This window comes from Physeter macrocephalus, chromosome 1 (assembly GCF_002837175.3).
Source record: "Physeter macrocephalus isolate SW-GA chromosome 1, ASM283717v5, whole genome shotgun sequence".
NCBI lineage: Eukaryota > Metazoa > Chordata > Mammalia > Artiodactyla > Physeteridae > Physeter > Physeter macrocephalus.
The window spans coordinates 64,431,178-64,451,634 of record NC_041214.2 but is presented as its reverse complement, the minus strand read 5'-3'; the positions used below and the strand labels follow the sequence as shown (position 1 = coordinate 64,451,634).

General features: G+C 42.4%; 1 protein-coding gene across 5 annotated transcripts in view; it reads left to right on the top strand.

The window, feature by feature from the left end:
- Window positions 1-20,457, top strand: part of TNIK (TRAF2 and NCK interacting kinase) — a 438,436-nt gene that overhangs the window by 305,564 nt on the left and 112,415 nt on the right. For all 5 annotated transcript variants that reach the window (XM_024124209.3, XM_024124207.3, XM_024124204.3 and 2 more), the window contains 2 exons: window positions 14,997-15,051; window positions 17,017-17,095. In XM_024124209.3, the coding sequence (XP_023979977.1) occupies window positions 14,997-15,051; window positions 17,017-17,095 (134 nt within the window). The remainder of the gene's footprint in view (window positions 1-14,996; window positions 15,052-17,016; window positions 17,096-20,457) is intronic.

The following is a 20,457-nucleotide window of genomic DNA, read 5'->3' as shown; positions in this document are numbered from 1 at the left end:
GCCATGGCCGCTGAGCCTGCGCGTCCGGAGCCTGTGCTCCGCAACGGGAGAGGCCACAACAGTGAGAGGCCCGCGTACCGCAAAAAAAAAAAAAAATAATAATAATAATCATATTTACTCATTTTTACATTGCTCAGAGTTTAATTATTAGAGTTTCTTTTCAATGAGAGAGAACCAAATGGGATGTTAGTAGCTACTTTATGGTGTTTCTGTAGCCTGTTGCAGTGTTTCAGAGAAATCTGATTTGTGGCTTGACACTTTGTACCATAAACTAGAAATTTGCTAATAAATTCAAAGCAGTGTTTAAGTAGAGAGGTGGAAGTTGTCCCCTTCTCCAAGAAGCCCTCCTCTTTTCCATTCTGTTAGGCAATAATCAAACATAATTTGTGTTTACTATCCCATCGATAGCTGCAATGTCAGGTGACATTGTTGTCGTGAATTACAGCTGAAAGTTGAGACCTTAAGGTTGGAGGTAAATGGGATGTAGGAACTGTGGGTGTTCAGATTGTCCAGTAGACAGAGAGATACCCTGTGGTCTCTGTGTAGATCACAGGACAACCTTGGGGAAAACCTGATAGTCATTTTATAGGTGATGGACCTTTTTTTTCAATTATTTGAGGTAACATTGGTTTATAACATAAGTTTCATGTATGCAACATTATAATTCAATTTCTGTATACCCTACAGCGTGCTCACCACCAGAAGTCTTGTTTCCCTCCATCACAATACAATTGATCCCTTTTCCCCACTTTGTGCCCCCTTTCCACTATGGTAACCACCAATCTGTTCTCTGTAACTATGTGTACGTTTTTGTTTTGTTTGTTCATTTCTTTCTTTTTTTCTTAAATTTTTTTAAATTGAAGTGTAGTTGATTTACAATTCTGTGCCAATCTCTACTGTACAGCAAAAAGACTCAGTTATACATACATACATATTCTTTTTTATATTCTTTTCCATTATGGTTTATCACAGGTTATGGAATATAGTTCCCTGTGCTATACAGTAGGACCTTATTGTTTATCCATTCTAAATGTAATAGTTTGCATCTACCACCCCCAAACTCCCAGTCCATCCCTCTCCCTCCCCTCTCCCCCCACCTTGGCAACCACAAGTCTGTTCTCTATGTCTAGGAGTCTGTTTCTGTTTTGTAGATAGGTGCATTTGTGCCTTATTTTAGGTTCCATATATAAGTGATATCATATGATATTTGTCTTTCTCTTTCTGACTTACTTCATTTAATATGATAATCTCATGTTGCATCCGTGTTGCTGCAAATGGCCTTATTTTGTTCTTTTTTATGACTGAGTAGTATTCCATTGTATATATGTACCACATCTTTATCCATTCATCTGTTGATGGACATTTAGGTTGTTTCCATGTTTTGGCTATTGTGAACAGTGCTGCTATCAACATAGGGGTACATGTATCTTTTTGGTTTTTTTAACATCCTTATTGGAGTATAATTGTTTTACAATGGTGTGTTAGTTTCTGCTGTATAACCAAGTGAATCAGAAGCTGGGACAAAGTGAGAGAGTGGCATGGACATATATACACTACCAAATGTAAAATAGATAGCTAGTGGGAAGCAGCCACATAGCACAGGGAGATCAGCTCCATGCTTTGTGCCCACCTAGAGGGGTGGAATAGGGAGGGTGGGAGGGAGACACAAGAGGGAGGAGATATGGGGATATATGTTTATGTTCATTTATTTCTTACATTCCACATATAAGTGAAATCATACAGTATTTGTCTTTCTCCATTTGACTTATTTCACTTACCATAATAGCCTCAAGGTCCATCCATGTTGTCACAAATGGCAAGAGTTCATCTTTTTATGGTTGAGTAGTATTCCTGTGTGTGTGTGTGTGTGTGTGTGTGTGTATGTATATATATATATATATATATCACATTTCTTTATCTATTTATCCATTGATGGGCACTTAGGTTATTTCCATACCTTGGCTATTGTAAATATTACTGCAGTGCATATATCTTTTCAAATTAGTGTTTTCATATTCTTTGGATAGATACCCAGAAGTGGAATAGCTGGATCATGTGGTAGTTCTAGTCTTAATTTTTTAAGGCTCTCCCTACTATTTTCCATAGTTACTGCACCAGTTTACATTCTCACCAACAGTGTACAAGGGTTCCCTTTTCTCCTCATACTCTCCAACTCTTTGTTATTTCTTGTTTGTTTGTTTTTTTTATAATAGCTGTTCTAACAGGTGTGAGGTGATATCTCATTGTGGTTTTGATTTGCAGTTCCCTAATAATTAGTGATGTTGAACATCTTTTCATGTGTCCGTTGGTCATCTGTATGTCTTCCTTGGAAAAAATATCTATCATCTCCTCTGCCCATTTTTTCAATTAGATTGTTTGGGGGTTTTTTGTTGTTGAGTTGTATGAGTTTTTAATATTTTGGATATTAACCTTTTGTAGGATATATGACTTACAAATATCTTCTTCTATTCGGTAGGTTGCCTTTTTGATTTGTTGATGGTTTCCTTTGCTGTGCAGAAGCTTTTTAGTGTGATGTGGTTCCACTTGTTTATTTTTGCTTTTGTTGCCCTTGCCTGAAGAGACATATTCAAAAAGATTGCTAAGGCTGATGTCAAAGAGTGTACCACCTATGTTTTCTTCTAGGAGTTTTATGGTTTCAGGTCTTACATTCAAATCTTTAATCCATTTTAAGTTAATTTTTCTGTACCATGTAAGATGGCAGTCTAGTGTCATTCTTTTGCATGTGGCTGTCCAGTTTTCCCACCACATTTATTGATGAAACTTTCCTTTATCCACTATGTTCTTGGCTCCTTTGTCTTAATTAGTTGTCTGTATGTGTGGAGGGCTCTCTGTTCTGTTCCATTGATCTGTGTGTCTGTTTTTATGCCAATACTCTACAGTTTTGATCACTGTAGCTTTGTAGTATAATTTAAAATCAGGGAATATGATACCCCCAGCTTTGTTCTTTTTTCCTCAGGATTGCTTTGGCTTTTCAGGATCTTTTGTGGTTCCATACAAATTTTAGAATTTTTTATTCTGTTTCTGTAAAAAATGTCATTGGGATTTTGACAAGGATTATATTGAATCTGTAGATTACTTCAGGCATATGGACATTTTAACAATGTTAATATCTCCAATCCATGAGCACAGAATAGTTTTCCATTTCTTTGTGTCTTCTTCAATTTCTTGAAACAATGTCTTATGGTTTTCAGTAACAGTTTTCACCTCCTTGGTTAAATTTATTCCTAGATATTTTATTCTTTTTGTTGCAATTGTAAATGAGATTTTCTTAATTTCTCTTTCTGCTAGTTTGTTAGTGTATAAAAACACAATAGATTTTTGTATATTTATTTTGCAACTTCACTGTATTCGTTTATTATTTCTAACAGTTCCTTTAGTAGTGTCTTTAGGATTTTCTATGTGTAAAATCAATAGAAAACCAATGTCATCTGCAAATAGTGACAGTTTTACTTCTTCGTTTCCAATTTGGATGCATTTTATTTCTTTTTCTTGCCTATCTGCTCTGGCTAGGACTTCCAATACTATGCTGACTAAGAGTGTAAAAGTGGTGAGTGGGCATCCTTGTCTTGTTCCTGATTTTAGAGGGCTAGCTTTCAGGTTTTAACCACTGAGTTTATTAGCTATGGGTTTGTCATAGATGGCCTTTGTTATGTTGAGGTACGTTCCTTCTATATCCATTTTATTGAGAGTTTTTTATTTAACACAAATGGATGTTGAATCTTGTCAAATGTTTTTCTTGCATCTATTGAGATGATCATATGATTTTTATCCTTCAGTTTGTTAATATGGTGTATCACATTGATTCCAGATGTTGAACCTTCCTTGCATCCCTGGAATAAATCCCACTTGATCCTTTTAATGTGTTGTTGTTTTGGTTTGTTAATACTTTGTTGAGGATTCTTGGATCTATGTTCATCAGAGATATTGGCCTGTAGTTTTCTTTTTTTGTCTGGTTTTGGTATCAGGGTAATGTTGCCCTCGTCAAATGAATTAGGAAGTGTTCTAGCCTCTTCAGTTTTTTGGAAGAGTTTGAGAAGTTTAGGTATGACATCTTCTTTGAATGCTTCATCAGTGAAACCTCTTGGTCCTGAACTTTTGTTTGGGGGGATGTTTTTGATTACTGTTTCAACCTCCTTACTAGTGATTGGTCTACTCAGATTTTTTATTTCTTCATGATTCAGTCTTGGAAGGGTGTATGCTTCTAAGAATTTATCTATTTCTTCTAGACTGTCCAATTTGTTGGCGTATAGCTGTTGATAGTAGTCTCATGATTCTTTGTATTTCTATGGTATCTGTTGTAAGAGAAATGAACTTCTCTTTCATTTCTGATTTTATTTATTTGAGCCTTTTCTCTTATTTTCTTCGTGAATCTAGCTAAAGGTTTGTCAGTTTTATCTTTTCAAGAACATAGGCGCATGGACTTTATTTTCTTTTTTTTTAACGTTTTTATTGGAGTATAATTGCTTTACAATCGTGTGTTCGTTTCTGCTTTATAACGAAGTGCATCAGTTATACATATACATATATCCCCATATCTCCTCCCTCTTGCGTCTCCCTCCCACCCTCCCTATCCCACCCCTCTTGTTGGTCACAGAGAGCACCAAGCTGATCTCCCTGTGCTATGCGGCTGCTTCCCACTAGCTATCTATTTTACATTTGGTAGTATATATAAGTCCATGCCACTCTCTCACTTCATCCCAGCTTACCCTTCCCCCTCCCTGTGTCCTCAAGTCCATTCTCTAGTAGGTCTGTGTCTTTATTTCCGTCTTGCCCCTAGGTTCTTCATGACCTTTTTTTTTTTTTCCTTAAGATTCCATATATATGTGTTAGCATGCAGTATTTTTTTTCCTCTTTCTGACTTACTTCTCTCTGTAGGTGCATGGACTTTTCACCAAAGTACTTTAATGATCTCCTTGAAACACCCTCATCTTATAGCTGTGGAAACTGAGGAAAGAAAGAAACTGAGGTCCAAGACCTTTGCAAGTGCACACCCCGTTAGTGATCTTGTCAGAGACTTGATCCCACGTCTCCCACTCTCTGTTTAAAGCTCTTTCCAATATATTACCCTGCCTCACTCTGATGCAATCCTATATAAATATCCAATTTACCAACAAAACAGCCTCTGAAGAGTATATTTGAAGAATTTCTCTATTAAAGAACATTTTTAGTTCTCCACATGTGGGGTTATTATGGAAATCAGGTCACAAAGATGCAGACATTGCAATGTCTTTGGGACCCAGTGTCTCGGCATTGACAAAATTATTTGCTTCTTTGGAGAAATGCAAGCTTGAAGGTCTAAAAACAAAATAATCTCCTGTAAATTTCCTCCTTCTTTCAGAGTTAGTCACTGTAATAACCTGACACCAATCTGTCTGGAAACAGCTGCCAAGTTAAAAATTAATCTCTTGCCAAAATAAATGTCATTTATTTAAACTGCTAATGATAAGCACATTTAAATAATTTGATTTGCAAATCCCTTCAGAGGAGCCACTACAAAATATATGTCCCAGACCAGATACGTGTATCATAATTGGCTATAAGCAATTCGTCAAACTATAGTTACACCTAACAAGTGCTAACTAGTCTACATCTGGGCCACAGATATTTTAGACTGCTTTATAACATACCATGGAGAATCAGAGTGTTTCAAACTTTCAACCTTAGCTTAGCCTTTTAAGTATTATGGCTGGCTGTAGTATATATGGGACTTTTGTTCTGTGGCATAAAATTGATCCCTGTGGGACTTCCCTGGCAGTCCAGTGGTTAAGACTCTGCACTTCAAATGCAGGGGGCGTGGATTCGATCCCTGGTTGGGGAACTAAGATCTCACATGCCACGTGGCACGGCCAAAAAAATAAAATATATATATATAAAAAAATAGATCCCTGGGCTTCCCTGGTGGCGCAGTGGTTGAGAGTCCGCCTGCCGATGCAGGGGACACAGGTTCATGCCCCGGTCCGGGAAGATCCCACATGCCGCAGAGCGGCTGGGCCCGTGAGCCACGGCCGCTGAGCCTGCGCGTCCGGAGCCTGTGCTCCGCAACGAGGGGCGGGGCCACAACAGTGAGAGGCCCGCGTACCGCAAAAAAAAAAAAAAGATCCCTGTGATGTAGTTGTTTTCAGTAGAGTAACTAGAAGAGGACTTCCTCTGGTGAAGCCAAAGCTTGGAATTAAACTGGTATCTTAAACCTCTTTGTTCAGATTAGGACTAAGAAATACAGTTTGGGGTCAGTGAAAAAATTTTTGAGCCTAATGCATAATCCTAGGTGAGGACAAAGCCTGATGTATGAATAACCGCAGGGGACATCATCCTGCACAGGATGATTTCAGAGGTGCTGGAAGTCCTTGTGACTATGAAAGTATCCTGAGACATTAATAAGTTGAAGATTAATTTCTGTGCCTTTTATTAAAAAATAAAGAAACCTGATGAGAGAACAGATTCAACTCTATCAGCCATTTTCGACCTTAGTACGAATTAGTTTTTTAGGATTGTCATAAATGTAGGTTTTACAAGAGGAAGAAGAAGTCATGGCAAAAATATGAGCTTCACTGATCACTTGTCCTGGGAGCATGACAAAAGGGTAGATTAGGAAGACCAAGCAGAAAGGAAGATTTGGGAGTTCTTTGAAGATTCATTTTAACTACTTTGTAGTTTTACTGTGGATCAGAGAAGAAGCTATACTTTAAATAATCTTTCTACTTCTTCTTTGGCATCAGATTCTATACTTTTTTCTGTTCACTATTCTTAGGAATGTAGCCCGTCACCAGGAGACAGCTTGACAATATACTGACTTTCAAAACCCTTTATTCATTCACTCAGCGTTTATTTATTGAATACCCACTATACAAAAGGAATTAGTCAAGCTCTATCTGTATGTGCAGTTTTCATCTAGAAAGTCCATTTGCGACCCCGTCAAAGTTAAATGGTTTGTTACTGTGTGTTTGGTTGTCCATTTGAGCCAGAGTGTATCCCAGCCTCAGAAACCGATGTCAGCATTTTGGGCTCTCACGTGCTGTAGATACTTTCAGCCTAGAGGGCATGTTTAGGATAAAAGATGACTTGAAGGCCACTGGGCTTTGTTAGGTTTTCTATCACAAAAGCCCTGTCTTTAAAATAAAGACAAAATGCAAAAGAGTATAGTTTGGTTTTATTACAAATATTTGATTATTTCTTAATTATTTATTATTTTATTTGTCTACAATGTCTTTAGAAACTGCTATAAAATTTTTTTTTAAACTAGCGAAATTCAATAAAATAAGAGCCTCTGTGGAAAGCAGTCGAAGAGCTCATGCTTTTTTTTGCAGTCTGGTTTTGTCTGATAATCTACTGGGCACAGTAAGTAACTGACTGAAAATAACCCCTATCCTAAGGAGGAGTGCCAGAATCTCATTTGCCTGGTGTGTTCACTTTCCCCTAGAGGCCCTTCCTTTCTTGTTTTCAGAAAATCTGTCAAAACACTTCAAGCAAAAGGAAAGGTTTCATTCTCCTGATAAGTATGTGGGGCAATAATGAAAGCTTTCTCATTTAATAATAAGCATTCAAAAGACTTGAAATTAATAAAACTGTTCAAAATTCCTAGGCTGTTTAAATTGTTATTTTTTTTTTCACTTGAATTTCATTTCAGTTGGATGGGATTTGCCAAGTATTTTCTAGTCCTATGTATTTATTGCTTTAACAGAACCACTCACTAAAGAAAGTTCTCTGTGGCCAAAAGCCCATTCATAGGGAATTGGCTGCATAAAGACTGGCACATCTGTCCACTGGAATACTACGCAGCCATTTGAACAATGAGGTAGTGTATATGTTGAAGTTGGGCAGATCCCAAGATACAGTGTTAGGTACACAAAACAACTTACAGTATAGTACACATAAGAGACTCTTATTCTCCCCTACTCCATGGATAAATGGCATGTGGATGGAGAACTTAAACTTTTTATTTTATGTATCTTTCTGTCCTGTTCTAATTTTTTACACCATAAATGGTCATGCTTTCATAGTGGTTTAGTCAAGTAAGAGAAGTACAGTGAAATGGCATATCCCCTCAACCCCACCACCCGTTCTCTGGCCTGATCTGTGCTAATGTCATTTGTTATTCACCTAAACTCTGTTTATGAGACTGTGCACACAGGTGCTGTGGCCCATGTAAAGTCATAGGTGTCTCCTGCAGGGTTTGGGTCAGTATTGTGCTCTGGCTGTAGAGCAAATACTCATTCTCCAGTGTTATGGGTAATTGGCTTTATTCAGGCAGAGTGAAAAGAGCCCCTGTAGGTAAGAGGCTCGACTGGAGATAAAGATAAAGCAAGGCCTGACTAGTCAGGGGGGCATCACCAAGATGTATGCGGGGTGTCACGTAAGGGGATGATATTCACATCGCAGAATGAGGTTTACCTCTCAAATGAGACCTGGCCTCTGTCTACTGAAATCTCAACAAAGGTCTCATGCCCACGTGGTAAGAAGGAAGGATGATACACACACCGTTATTATTACGAGCGGAAACAAACTTCTATTAAACATATTTATCATGCTCCATGTTCACACCCACCTACACAGCATTCCTTAGTCAGACATATCACCCCCTCCTCTGGGCTCCAGGCTGATCCCCAGGTGAAGAGAATAAGCTACTCTTCCAGTATTTTCCCTTTGGTCAGATAACAAATGTAGTTGAACAAGGGACTCTGTGGGAAAATGGGATTATGAATAACTACCTGTGCTTGATTATCCTCAGTCACCCTGAACTCACCACCCTGGTTCTGTTTATATATAATGTAGTATAGAAGTATACGGCATAGGGACTAAGTCAGCGTTTTGAAGTTGGACAGGACTTGTTTAAAATGTAGACTTCATCTCCTTGCACTCTATTCCTTCAGGGAAGTTATTTAACCTTTCTGAGTCTCTGTGGGAATAATGATTGTATATTACAACGTTATAGTAGAATAAAGTGAGCTAACGTACGTAAAGGAATTCATTCAATGCCTATTTGGTAAGTACTCAATATACGATAGTTAATATTTGTGTTTGTGTCATGTGAAGGTACTGCCATTTGGAGCCATTTTGACCTAAAAAAACCCCCAGCAATATCATAGGATTTGAACTGCCTGTTTGCATTATACACCTCTAATTGTCTGCTTACATTGAGCCAGAATCTGTTTCTCTGTAACTTCTATCTCTAGATTAAGGTGCTGCCCTTAGGGACCCATACAATAAATTCAATTTCCTTTTTCCAGCTGGAACATTTCCAAAAAGTGAATAAAGAATAAATTGCATGACAAAAGACTAATTTCTGGTCTTGGTAAAATGGCTGATTTCTTGGTCTTGGTAAATTAAAACTTGGTAGAATCCACTGCACCAATTATGCCTGGTATGAAGCTACTGTCTGTCAACTCTAGACCACCTTGCTACCCTCTGCTATGGGATGATGGGGCCAGGATTCAGCTAACCCCATTTCTGCCTGTCCCTCTGGGTAGACTGCAAGGCTGGAGAAGGAACGACACGCCCTTTCCTGTTTGCTCCTGCATCATCCCAGCTACTTCTTTGAGTACCAGGGCTCCTTGTCAGCTTACCTGACTCAAGTTTGCTGGTTTAACTGCCAGTCAGTGATAACTGGACCTCAGGATCTGTCTGTGCCACTATTTGTTAAATACCCACTATAGACACTGCGTTGTGTTATGAACTTTGCAGATATTATCTTACTGAATCCTCGATCAACCCTGCAAGATAGGTGTTCTCTTTGGGCTACAGGTGAGGAGATGGGTTCAGAGGAGTCGAGGGGCTCGCCCCAGCTCTGCTGGCTGCGCAGCATGTGTTCTTTCTGCCTCTCGGCGCACGCTGGGGCTCTGCTCCTGGGCCCCCTTGCCTCTCCTTCCTTGTGTGGCTGAGCACGAGGAAGTGTTCTTTTCTTCACTTGTTGAGCAGCCTGGCCCCAAGAGGAATGCTCTGTCATTACGTTCAAGCTGCCTTCGTGCCAGCTGGCCCCTCACCAGCCAGAAGTCGTGTGCTTGCCTCTGCCTTCTCGGAGGCACTAGAATTTGTCTCTGTTCTGTTTGTAATGCACACAGGACTGGGCTATTAATCATGCCGCAGGCCAGGCTGCACAGCACCTCTAGAATAATGAATTACCCAGCTCCTGCCAAAATGAGTCCCGCCACAGCCACGAAGGAAACTTATCTCTCCCCGACTCTCTCCTCATCTCGTTCCGCCCACTTCCCTCTCCCGTCTCCTGTGATCTGTCTTGACAGTTGTAATTGGAACATTTTCTCCCATATTTAAGTTCTGAAGTGTCTCTGGGACTTGCTAATGTATCCAAAGGCTTAAACAAGGCCCGTCAAGGACGTTTATTGCTTTCTATCATGGGCAGTTAAGCGTAGCTTACAAGCAGCTCTGGGTATATAGGGCCAGGAATATAAATGTTCCTTTTGGAAAACAAGAGAATCCCAGGGGGAAAAAAATGATCTTAATGATGATATCAAATGAAGGCTTAAAGAAGAAGTAATTTCTGGCTTGGTCACGTGACAAAGGATGCGCCGGAGTTGGGATGCTCTGACCTTTGGTTTGAAGGGGTTGTTTGGGAGGTTTGGGGAAAGCAGCCTAAGAGAGGATCTGAGATGCTGTGTACTGAATAAAGGAAACATCTCTCTTCACTAACCCTTCCCTCTTCCTATGGGATAAATCCAGGATCACCTAACAACTGCGTCCTCTCTTTTTCCTTACTGTCGAAATACGCTTTCTCAAATTATTGCTCTATACATATTATCACTAAGATTGCTTTTAGCTGTACTTATGTTTCTTATGTCACCAGAATTCTGGAGGCAGGCAGTCCAGGGTTGGTGTGGTAGCTCGCTGATGTCTTCAAAACCCAGGCTCCTACCTTTCTGCCCTGTCATCATTAATTTGTTGACTTATTGCCTCATGGTTGCAAGATGATTGCTGTAGCTCCAGGTAGCATGTTTTTATTCAAGGCACTAAGAAGTAGGGAAGAGTTGTCAAGACACCAGCTATATTTGTCACTTATTTCAGGAAAAGCAAAAGCTCTTACAGAAGCTCCCAGAAGATGTTTGCCTTAGTCTCATGAGGTCACATCCTTAACTGCCATCCTTAGCTGTAGGGAAATCTGGATAAACAAGTTTAGCTTTCCTATACTCTGAAATGGAGGCAGCAAGGGCAATGGGGGCTGAAATGCCTGTTGGGTTAGCCAACAAACAGTACTGGCCACAACCAAGTAGAGGGAAATCGAAGAAGTCTAAACTGGGCAGGCAAAGGCAGTCTCACCTCACAGTAGAGGAGAAGAAAATGATTAATATTCTTGAGCCCACTGTGTGCCAGGTTTTGTGCTAGGCAGCATACCTACATGCATACATGCCACAGCTGTCTCTCTTGCATAACGGAAAGCTAAGCTCTGAGCGGTCTTCTGGATGCGGTTCAATTGGGAACCTGGACTTGAATCCAGGTCTGTCTGACTTGAAAGCCTATTCATGCTGCCTCTAGGAAAAGCTGAGCACTGGTTTGGGGTGTGCCTCACGGAATCTCAGCACCTTCATTTGAGTTGCCACACCTTCAATTACCTGTAGACAAAGTAGGAATCTGAAGCAATTATTTTATGGGCCCCAAAAGGTTTTTTTTTGTTTGTTTGTTTGTTTGTTTGCGGTACGCGGGCCTCTCACCGCTTGTGGCCTCTCCCATTGCGGAGCACAGGCTCCGGACGCACAGGCTCGGCGGCCATGGCTCACAGGCCCAGCCGCTCCGCGGCATGTGGGATCCTCCCGGACTGGGGCACAAACCCCTGTCCCCTGCATCGGCAGGCAGACCCTCAACCACTGCGCCACCAGGGAAGCCCCCAAAAGGTTTTTTTAAGCGAATTCTCAGGTCCTTACAGTGTGATGATAGTTAAAAAAAGAACTAGCCTGGGAGGCAGGAGACCAAGCTCTGATTAAAACTTGGCGCTGAGTTGCTCTGTGATCTTGGGTAAGTCATTTTTTCTCATCTGGGAAATGAAAGGTTGGACTAGATGATCTACAAAAGGTCTAACAGCCTTAAGACACTTAGGTTTTGCTCCTTCCTCTCATGCATCTTTCATGTGTTCATTATTTCAACAAGTATTTATCAAGTGCCTACCATGTGCCAGGCACTGTTCTGGTACTGTGGACCAGTCAACAAAGCAAAGATCCCTGCCCTTGTGGACTTCATGTTCTAGTGTGTGTGTGTTGGGGACAGGGACACAAACAATGAACAAAAAACGTAATAAATTAGTGACAAGTCAGTTACACAGTTGTCAGAAGATGACCAGTTCTCTGGGGAACAAAAGTGGGAAAGGGAAAGGGATCTGGCAGTGCCGGGAGGGAGGTTCAGTGGTCCTCACTGAGAACACAGCATTTGAGCAAAGACTTTATGGAGGGGAGGGAGTCAGCCAGCTCGTTGTTGGGCTTGGTCAGTAGCAGGAGTACCAGGAGTTTGCCTGAGTTTCCTGAGCATTTTCTTCCCCTGTCTGAGGACTGGCCTGGAGCCTTTCTCATCCCAGTTCCATCGTTTCCTTTCAGCTGTGTTGGCTTTCAAACCAGCTCAAGCTTCCTAGACTTAAAGGCCATTTAAATTTGACTTTGCTCTGGCAAGTAGGTGCATAGAGCCTGGCCACCACCTTCATAATTTGCACCTCGGTTCACACTGCAGAAACACTCAGTTCCTCGAGATGTTGGGAAGGTGGTGGGAGAACTACTACCAAGGCCTGAAGTCTTATCAAAACAGCCCAACCCACCAGTTCCAGACTGTTCTTGCTGCATTTCCTGTTGAATGCTTCCTGCACACTAGTGACTCAGGGTTTTCGTCATGTTCCCCAATGATCGCCTGTGTCAGTCAACCGTAATGTTCCAGGTACAAGAGAGCTGTGTGGTCATCTTTACCAGTTACTACTCCTGAGCCAGCCTGTGATGGGTGGCCTGGGCTTTCCCCATTAGCTGCAGAAGAAACCGCAGTGAGCAAGGCCAGCAGCCTGCGGGAAGACTCAGCCATTTGCTGGGCTGTGCCGACTGTGTGTGTGTGTGTGTGTGTGTGTGTGTGTTCAGTGATAACTTTGAATACACTTGAAATGGAAGATAGAGAAAGGACAACAGTTGACTCCTTGAGTTGTGTTCTATGCAGAGAAGTTACTTAGAATCTGTGGACAGTGGTTTTGCACAGGTGCACTGTTATCCGCATTTGGACTGAGAACCTTTATGAACTCTGTAATATTTATGTGGACAGGTTGATGGCTTGTGAATTAAAGAATCCCCCCTTGGTCCTAGTGTGGGTTTAGCGTGTGCTCCAGCCACTTGCTCTAAGGTAGATCGCACTTTAGGCAAGAATCTAGACCCCATAGAAAGCCCCCTCTAGGTTGTATGGGCCTCGGTCCAAATACTGAACAAGCCTGGGTGTCACCCACTGGATATTGAGAAGTTTGGTCCTAGGGAATGGCTCAGGGTGGATTTCATAGTTCTCTTCCAGTTACATATCCTTTCTGTGTGGCCTTGACGTTTGTTTGATGGGAATAGCAAGGGAACTTAACTTTGATCTCTGAAATCTCAGTGAGGTTACCGGTGAGAGTTTGGAATTATGTACAAAATGCAGGATACATTTAAAATGAAAGGAGGGTGAAAGTCTTCCTCAGGACTGTGGGCCACTGAACTGAATTTTACATGTGTTTTCTTATGGTTTGCCCATCTTTTGATTTGTTTCCCTCCTATGCACTATTTAGAAACTACTGAGCCATGGGCGCAGAGTAGGGGAGAAGCATAGTGCTAGAGATGGAGATTGCACAGGTTGAAGTGGAGACATTAGCCTAGAAAATTCTGATAAGAGCATAAAAGTCAGTCTGAGAATAAGAAAGACGATAAGGGTATAGGATTTCTATTTTACATATTCGTCTACTTACAAGATAAAAGATATTGTTCATTCATTCAACAAATATATCAAACACCTACTACTTCTGTGGCTGGCTCTATTCTAAGCACTGAGATACAGCAGTAAACACCACCATCCAAAAGCTTCCCCATCCTCATCTTGTTTGGTTAAATGATATGAAATTGCTGTTTCTGTAGGTTAAAAACAATTGATTATAAATACAATATGATCTAGCATTTACTCTATGATCCAGCCATTCCACTCCTAGGTTTTTAGTCAAAAGAAGTAAGAGCATGCATCAAAACAAAGACTTGTACGTGAGTATTTGTAGCAGATTTATTTTTAATGGCCTTGACTGGAAGCAACCAAAATGTCCATCAACAAGTGAATGGATAAACAAATTGTAGTATATCCATACGATGGAACACTACTCGGCAGTAAGAAGGACTGAAGTACTGATACACGCGGTAATATGGATGGACCTTAAATACATTGTGCTAAGTGAAAGAAACCAGAGGATTTCATTTTATACAAAACTTTAAAAGATGTAAACTAATCCATAGTAATAGAAAGCAGATCAATGGTTGCCTTGGAACAGGAACTGGGGTTGGGGACAGGAAGGGCAGGAGGGAGAGACTGCAAAGGGGCAAGTGGGACCTTTTGGGGTGATAGATGTGTTTGCTATCTTGATTGTGGTGATGGTTTCACAGGTGTATACACACATTAGACCCTTTCAAATAGTACAATATGCACAGTTAATTATATGACAGTTATACCTCAATGAAGGTGTTAAAAACAGTCGAACAGCAGCAGTTTCATGTGTTTCATTCAATAGATAAATGTTAGTGATAAATTAATGTTTGAAACCTTATATTCATTTTTTCATACCTGGATTGAAAACTCACCATGTGTCAGGCACCGTGAAAGTTATTATCAATGGAAAGCGAATGAGGCTGTTCCTGCTTTTAAGCTTAGCGGGCAAAATCAGTTTGTAAAGAGACGGCTGGACAGCTTTCCCACAGGCAGTTCTGAAGCAATTACCAGGTTTAACCAAGTTATCCTCTGTTGACTGCATTTACGCATGTGTCTGTGCCTTCCTTCTTTTTCAGAGTGACTTGTGGTCTTTGGGAATCACCGCCATCGAGATGGCAGAAGGTGCTCCCCGTAAGTACCTTCCTCTGGGTGAAATCTGTTACTGGTCTGCCCTGCAGGTACTGACGCTTCCTTGCCAGGAGCTGCAGTACCTTTATTTCTGCTACACCAAGCCCTGCATGGACTCAAGCTGGCATATTGAGAAAGCAGAGTCATCTTAAATCAACCAGGGATCCATTCATTTCAGAGGGGTGTGAGGATCTTGTGTTTATGAGGGGAAACAAGAAAGCAAAGGGAAGCAAACTTTGAGAGTCTAATCTGTTTACAGATCCGGTGTGTAGTTTATTCTTGAACTACTCTTCGCCTGTAGTAAAACTGCGACCAAGCCACAAAGGCTGTAAACGCCAACGTAACAAAAATTCACAGCCGATTTTCAGTGCATGGGTTAGGTTATGTGAACACTTGCACTCCGTTTCTCTCACTCCTCTTAAAATACCGCTGTTTAGAGTTTTAGATTTCCCTGCTTATTGGAGGCAGGGTGGCCAGGGTTCTGCCTACCTGGAGAACCTCTCCAATTCCTGGAGATCTTGAGCACAGACCCCACAGAGAATCTCCGCAGCCCCTTGGTCACCACGAGCATGCACCTCAGAGACTCCACGCAGGAAGTGCAACTGACCAGGGGCAGCTGCTGCCATGACCCCGAGGCTGCACCTCCCGAGGGCCATTCGGCACCAGTGACCGAGCATGGCAGGGATATAAGGCAGACCCTTTCCTGGAAGACAGGGATTCCTTGGAAGGCAGCTTTCACTCCTTAGTTTCCCTCCTTGGTTTTCTTAGAGTGTGGGACAGCCTAGCACACTCCACCTACTTTTTCTCCCTCCCAGCACACTTCATAGCAATCTGACAACTCTCCCAGCCTTCCCTCGCTCCCTCTCTGTTCAGACAAGAATTTCCCCCAGTGATATCCTGTCATGTTTAATACCACCTTGGTGTCTGCTTTCCAGAGGACCCGGACCAAAGCAGGCCCCCTGTTTGTACGACAGGTCATATTGTGCTCATACGACTTTTTACCCTCAAGTTATCATAGTTTTCTTATTTCTCATTCCAGAGTTGGTAGAATTCATCTGTAGCATGACTGGAATGTTTATTGGCAAAATCCCCTCATCCGCAATGCTAATAGGCATTTATGAATCAGAAAAATAATATTGGCAGTCTTGAAACCATATCATCATTCTTAATGAGTAGTAGAGAGGGCTAAAAATAAATTTCCACCCACTGAATCCTTCAGCTTTGGGGGAAAATATGTTCTTATTCTAGGCACAAAGGAAAAGATACTCCCAGATGAAAAGTAAACTAGTGCAATATTCTGATTCAGATAAGAATGTATGAGTGTTTTCACTAAATGTCATCTTCACAATTTGAGATACTTTTATCTCTTCTGCCAGACTTCCTTTGCCTTAATCCTCTGGTCTTCCCGGGGCCATTGAACAAAACAACCCCCCCAAAAAAACCCATCATGAAAAGCCATTCAAAGTGTTTGGAAATACAGATAGAAAGGTGTTCTGGTCTAGTGCTTTATACTCCAAAAATCCAGGAAGGTAACATTGCATTTCCAGCACCTAAGAAATAGACAGTGGATTATCAAATATCTTTTATTTTATGATTTGGGATTTTACTAATTAAAAATAACTTACTATCTCCATTGTAGTTGTTATCTTGATGTTGTTTACTTGGATCTTAGATGGTTATTTATAGCAAAGCAAAGGTTGTTGAGCCTTTAACTTGTTGTCCTTAAAAATGAAGTGAAAAGTAGACATGTTAACAATCTCTAATTGAAATGCGTTGGATTATAGGAGACTCCTATAATCAGCTCATTTAACTGCTCACCAAACGGAAGCTTTATGATCTTCTGACACCGCTCACTGGTCATGCCTGGACTCAGGGAGCCATCTGGCAGCATTAGCAGCACAGCTAGGATGGGCTTGGCCTGGGTTTGGCCTCCTAACCCGAGCTGGCCCTTGTTTTGGTCTCTTGCAGCTCTGTGTGACATGCACCCCATGAGAGCCCTCTTTCTCATCCCCCGGAACCCAGCGCCTCGGCTGAAGTCTAAGAAGTGGTGAGTTTGGTCTTCCGTGTTTTACAGGTCTAAGAGCAGGGTTTTCTGTGATTCTCTTTTGGATGAGCTCAAATCCTTAGGTCCTGCTGACAAGATTAGACTAATATGTACTAAGACTTGGTGAGTGATTATGATGTTATTCATCTTAAAGTACATATTGAGGACCTACTATTTGCACAGTAAGTCCTTATCTTCACACCTTCAAGGTAAGGAGGTATTAGCTAAAATGGGTAGCAGAACCCAAGTAATAACATCAAAGCGCTTTGATTTATTACTCCGAGTAATATCTTTCCTGGTAGTGCAGAATATCTCATCAGAAAGGGTGATAGTTTGGAGTCAGCCCATTAGATTAGCTGACGTTCTTCTGTTCCTTAAGACATTAACTCCCTTAATGTATATACACGCTCGGTAGTATGCGAGATGATTTCACTGCTCTGTGCGTGAGCATTTATAATTTTTATTTTTGCTATTGCTTTCTCTTTATGGCAGGTGATACTGGCTTCTTATTTGGGGAAGTGATATAACTTTTCCATCTAATAAACTAATTCACATAAAAAGTGACTTAGGGCTTCCCTGGTGGCGCAGTGGTTGAGAATCCGCCTGCGGATGCAGGGGACGCGGGTTCGTGCTCCGGTCTGGGAAGATCCCACATGCCATGGAGCGGCTGGGCCCGTGAGCCATGGCCGCTGAGCCTGCGCGTCCGGAGCCTGTGCTCCGCAAAGGGAGAGGCCACACAGTGAGAGGCCCGCGTACAGCAAAAAAAAAAAAAGAACAAAATTAAAAAAAAAAAAAAAAAAAGTGACTTAATTTAAAGAAAAATGCTAAGTGAATACTTGTATGGGTGGTGAAGTGCAGGGTAAAAATTGTGTTGGTAGTGTATGATTGACTAGAATTTGGGAACAGAGTTCTACATGTTAGGCCAGGAGCTGGACTTTTGACTATGTTGTGCACTTACATCAGGGTCTTTGTATCTTGTCATGCTGTGACAAAAAATTCATTGCTTCTCCCCTTCCCCCTGTGGATATGGTATATCCTCCTTGGTACATTCTCAATTCTGATTCCCTTTGCCCTGGGCCCAATTCCTGGACCATTTATGACCTCCTACCCTTTTCTAGAGACATATTCTAGGCATCTTGAGCCTGAAGGGACAAGACTCTTCTGCCCCTTTTCTTTTACTTTTTTTTTTTAAAAATAAATTTATTTATTTTTATTTTTGGCTGCATTGGATCTTCGTTGCTGTGTGTGGGCTTTCTCTAGTTGTGGCGAGTGGGGGCTACTCTTCGTTGCAGTGTGTGGGCTTCTCATTGCGGTGGCTTCTCTTGTTGTGGAGCACGGGCTCTAGGCACACGGGCTTCAGTAGTTGTAGCATGCAGGCTCAGTAGTTGTGGTTCTCGGGCACTAGAGCACAGGCTCAGTAGTTGTGGCACACGGGCTTAGTTGCTCCGCGGCATGTGGGATCCTCCCAGACCAGGGCGCGAACCCGTGTCCCCTGCATTGGCAGGCAGATTCCTAACCACTGCACCATCAGGGAAGCCCCTCTTCTGCCCCTTTTCATACCACTTCGTGATCAGGTCTTTGACCGAGGCCCTCATGTTTCTCATGCACCCACCCACAGTTTCACCCTCCACTATACGAGAGCAATCGTAATTAATACCATCATCCAGGAATGACATAGCGACCCTGGTCGAACAAGAGAAAGGCGTACTGCACAGAGAGAGGGAAAGGAAACAGCCAGAAGAGACGACAGCCTCGGAGTTAGTTGCCGAGGGCTGCACAGGAAGAGAGTGAGAGTTGCTATTGGTAACGAGGAGGCAGAGCATCCTCCTCCCCTCTCCGGAGGGTCACTGTGGTGTTGAGACAATAACTCTCTCCCCAGCAACAGCCTTCCATTGGGCACCACACAGCATGTGATCCACAGGCGCCCAGAGGCACTGCTTCCTCCCTTCTTCTGGAACAGACTCCTGGGGAGGAGTTGGCTCGGTTCTGTTCCTTGGAAGTGTCCGTGGCACTGTGAAGCCCTCCGCTAGCTTTCTGCTTGTGCTTCATGCCAAGCCTCCCGGGAAGGGGGGTGGGAGGGCTGCTGAGTCCAGTGGGCTTCACCTGCCCTGTCCCCTCCCTTCCTTCTCTGCCTTCACTGCTGCTGGACAAAATGACCATCCACACATCTGCTGTTTGCCTGGCACGGTGTGGCCACACACCTCGTTTCAGAAATATTTGTGTTGATTGCCAACTTTAAAAAATCTGGCGGTTGAGCAGTCCATGGAGATTTCGGACCTTTTTTGACAAAGGTGCAGCAATACTGTCCTGCCCAATGGTTCCTGCTGCCTTTTTTTTTTTTTTTTTTTTTGCGGTACGCGGGCCTCTCACTGCCGGGGCCCCTCCCGTTGGGGAGCACAGGCTCCGTAGTTGTGGCGCACAGGCTTAGTTGCTCTGCGGCATGTGGGATCTTCCTGGACCAGGGCTCGAACCCGTGTCCCCTGCATCGGCAGGCAGACTCTCAACCACTGCACCACCAGGGAAGCCCCCTGCTCCCTTTGAAGGTGAGGGCTTGTGCTTCTGCCCCAGTCACTGCCTCTCCCAACCCAGAAGCTGGTATCTGTTGGTCACCTCACTTGTCCTGTTTCCTTCTTACCCCTGGTCTGCATCGCCCTTTGTGTGACCCGTCTGGCCCCCAGAAAAGTGAGTGAATGGCCCCGGCACTACAGTTTCTGCATTCGTTGACCTTGCTCCAAAAAGGGCAAACCCTGCACTGACCTTGTCTGAGAAATACAGACCTGGGGAGAAATACAGGCTAACTTCTCTGCTGTAAACCTTTGGCAATGAGAGCTAATTGTGATAATGCTGTAGGGAGCTGGATCAGTCCAGGAACAGTGAGGAAGCACACCAGGCCACCTTCATCTCACCAGCCTCCTTGCACGCCCTTGCCTGGCTTGCAAGGAAAGCCAGTTACAAGCAGGAGTCCCACACTGCCAGTCAGGGGATGGGAAAATGACTTGACTGTTCGAGAGCAAGTGGGAAAAACAAAAGCCCTGGTAAAATACCCTTTTTCACTCAGAACCCAGCCTTTATAAAGATGGCTGTGCAGCCTCTTTATACTTGGTGTGGCTCGAATTTCTCTGCCATAGAATTCCAGTGTTTAAGTGAAAATACTTAGGCACTTCAGAGTACTTGTCTTGAACGACCAGGTCCAAAGTGATTTAAAATAGAATAGGGTTTGAGAGGAAGTTGAAATATTTCTGTTTTCCTTTTCCTTCTTTCCCTCCTCCCCCATCAAAAGAAACAAAACTCTAAAATGTTCTTTTATATCCAGCTCTTCTCTACTTAAATGAGTTATCAGATGAAGTACACTGTTCCTAGTGTGT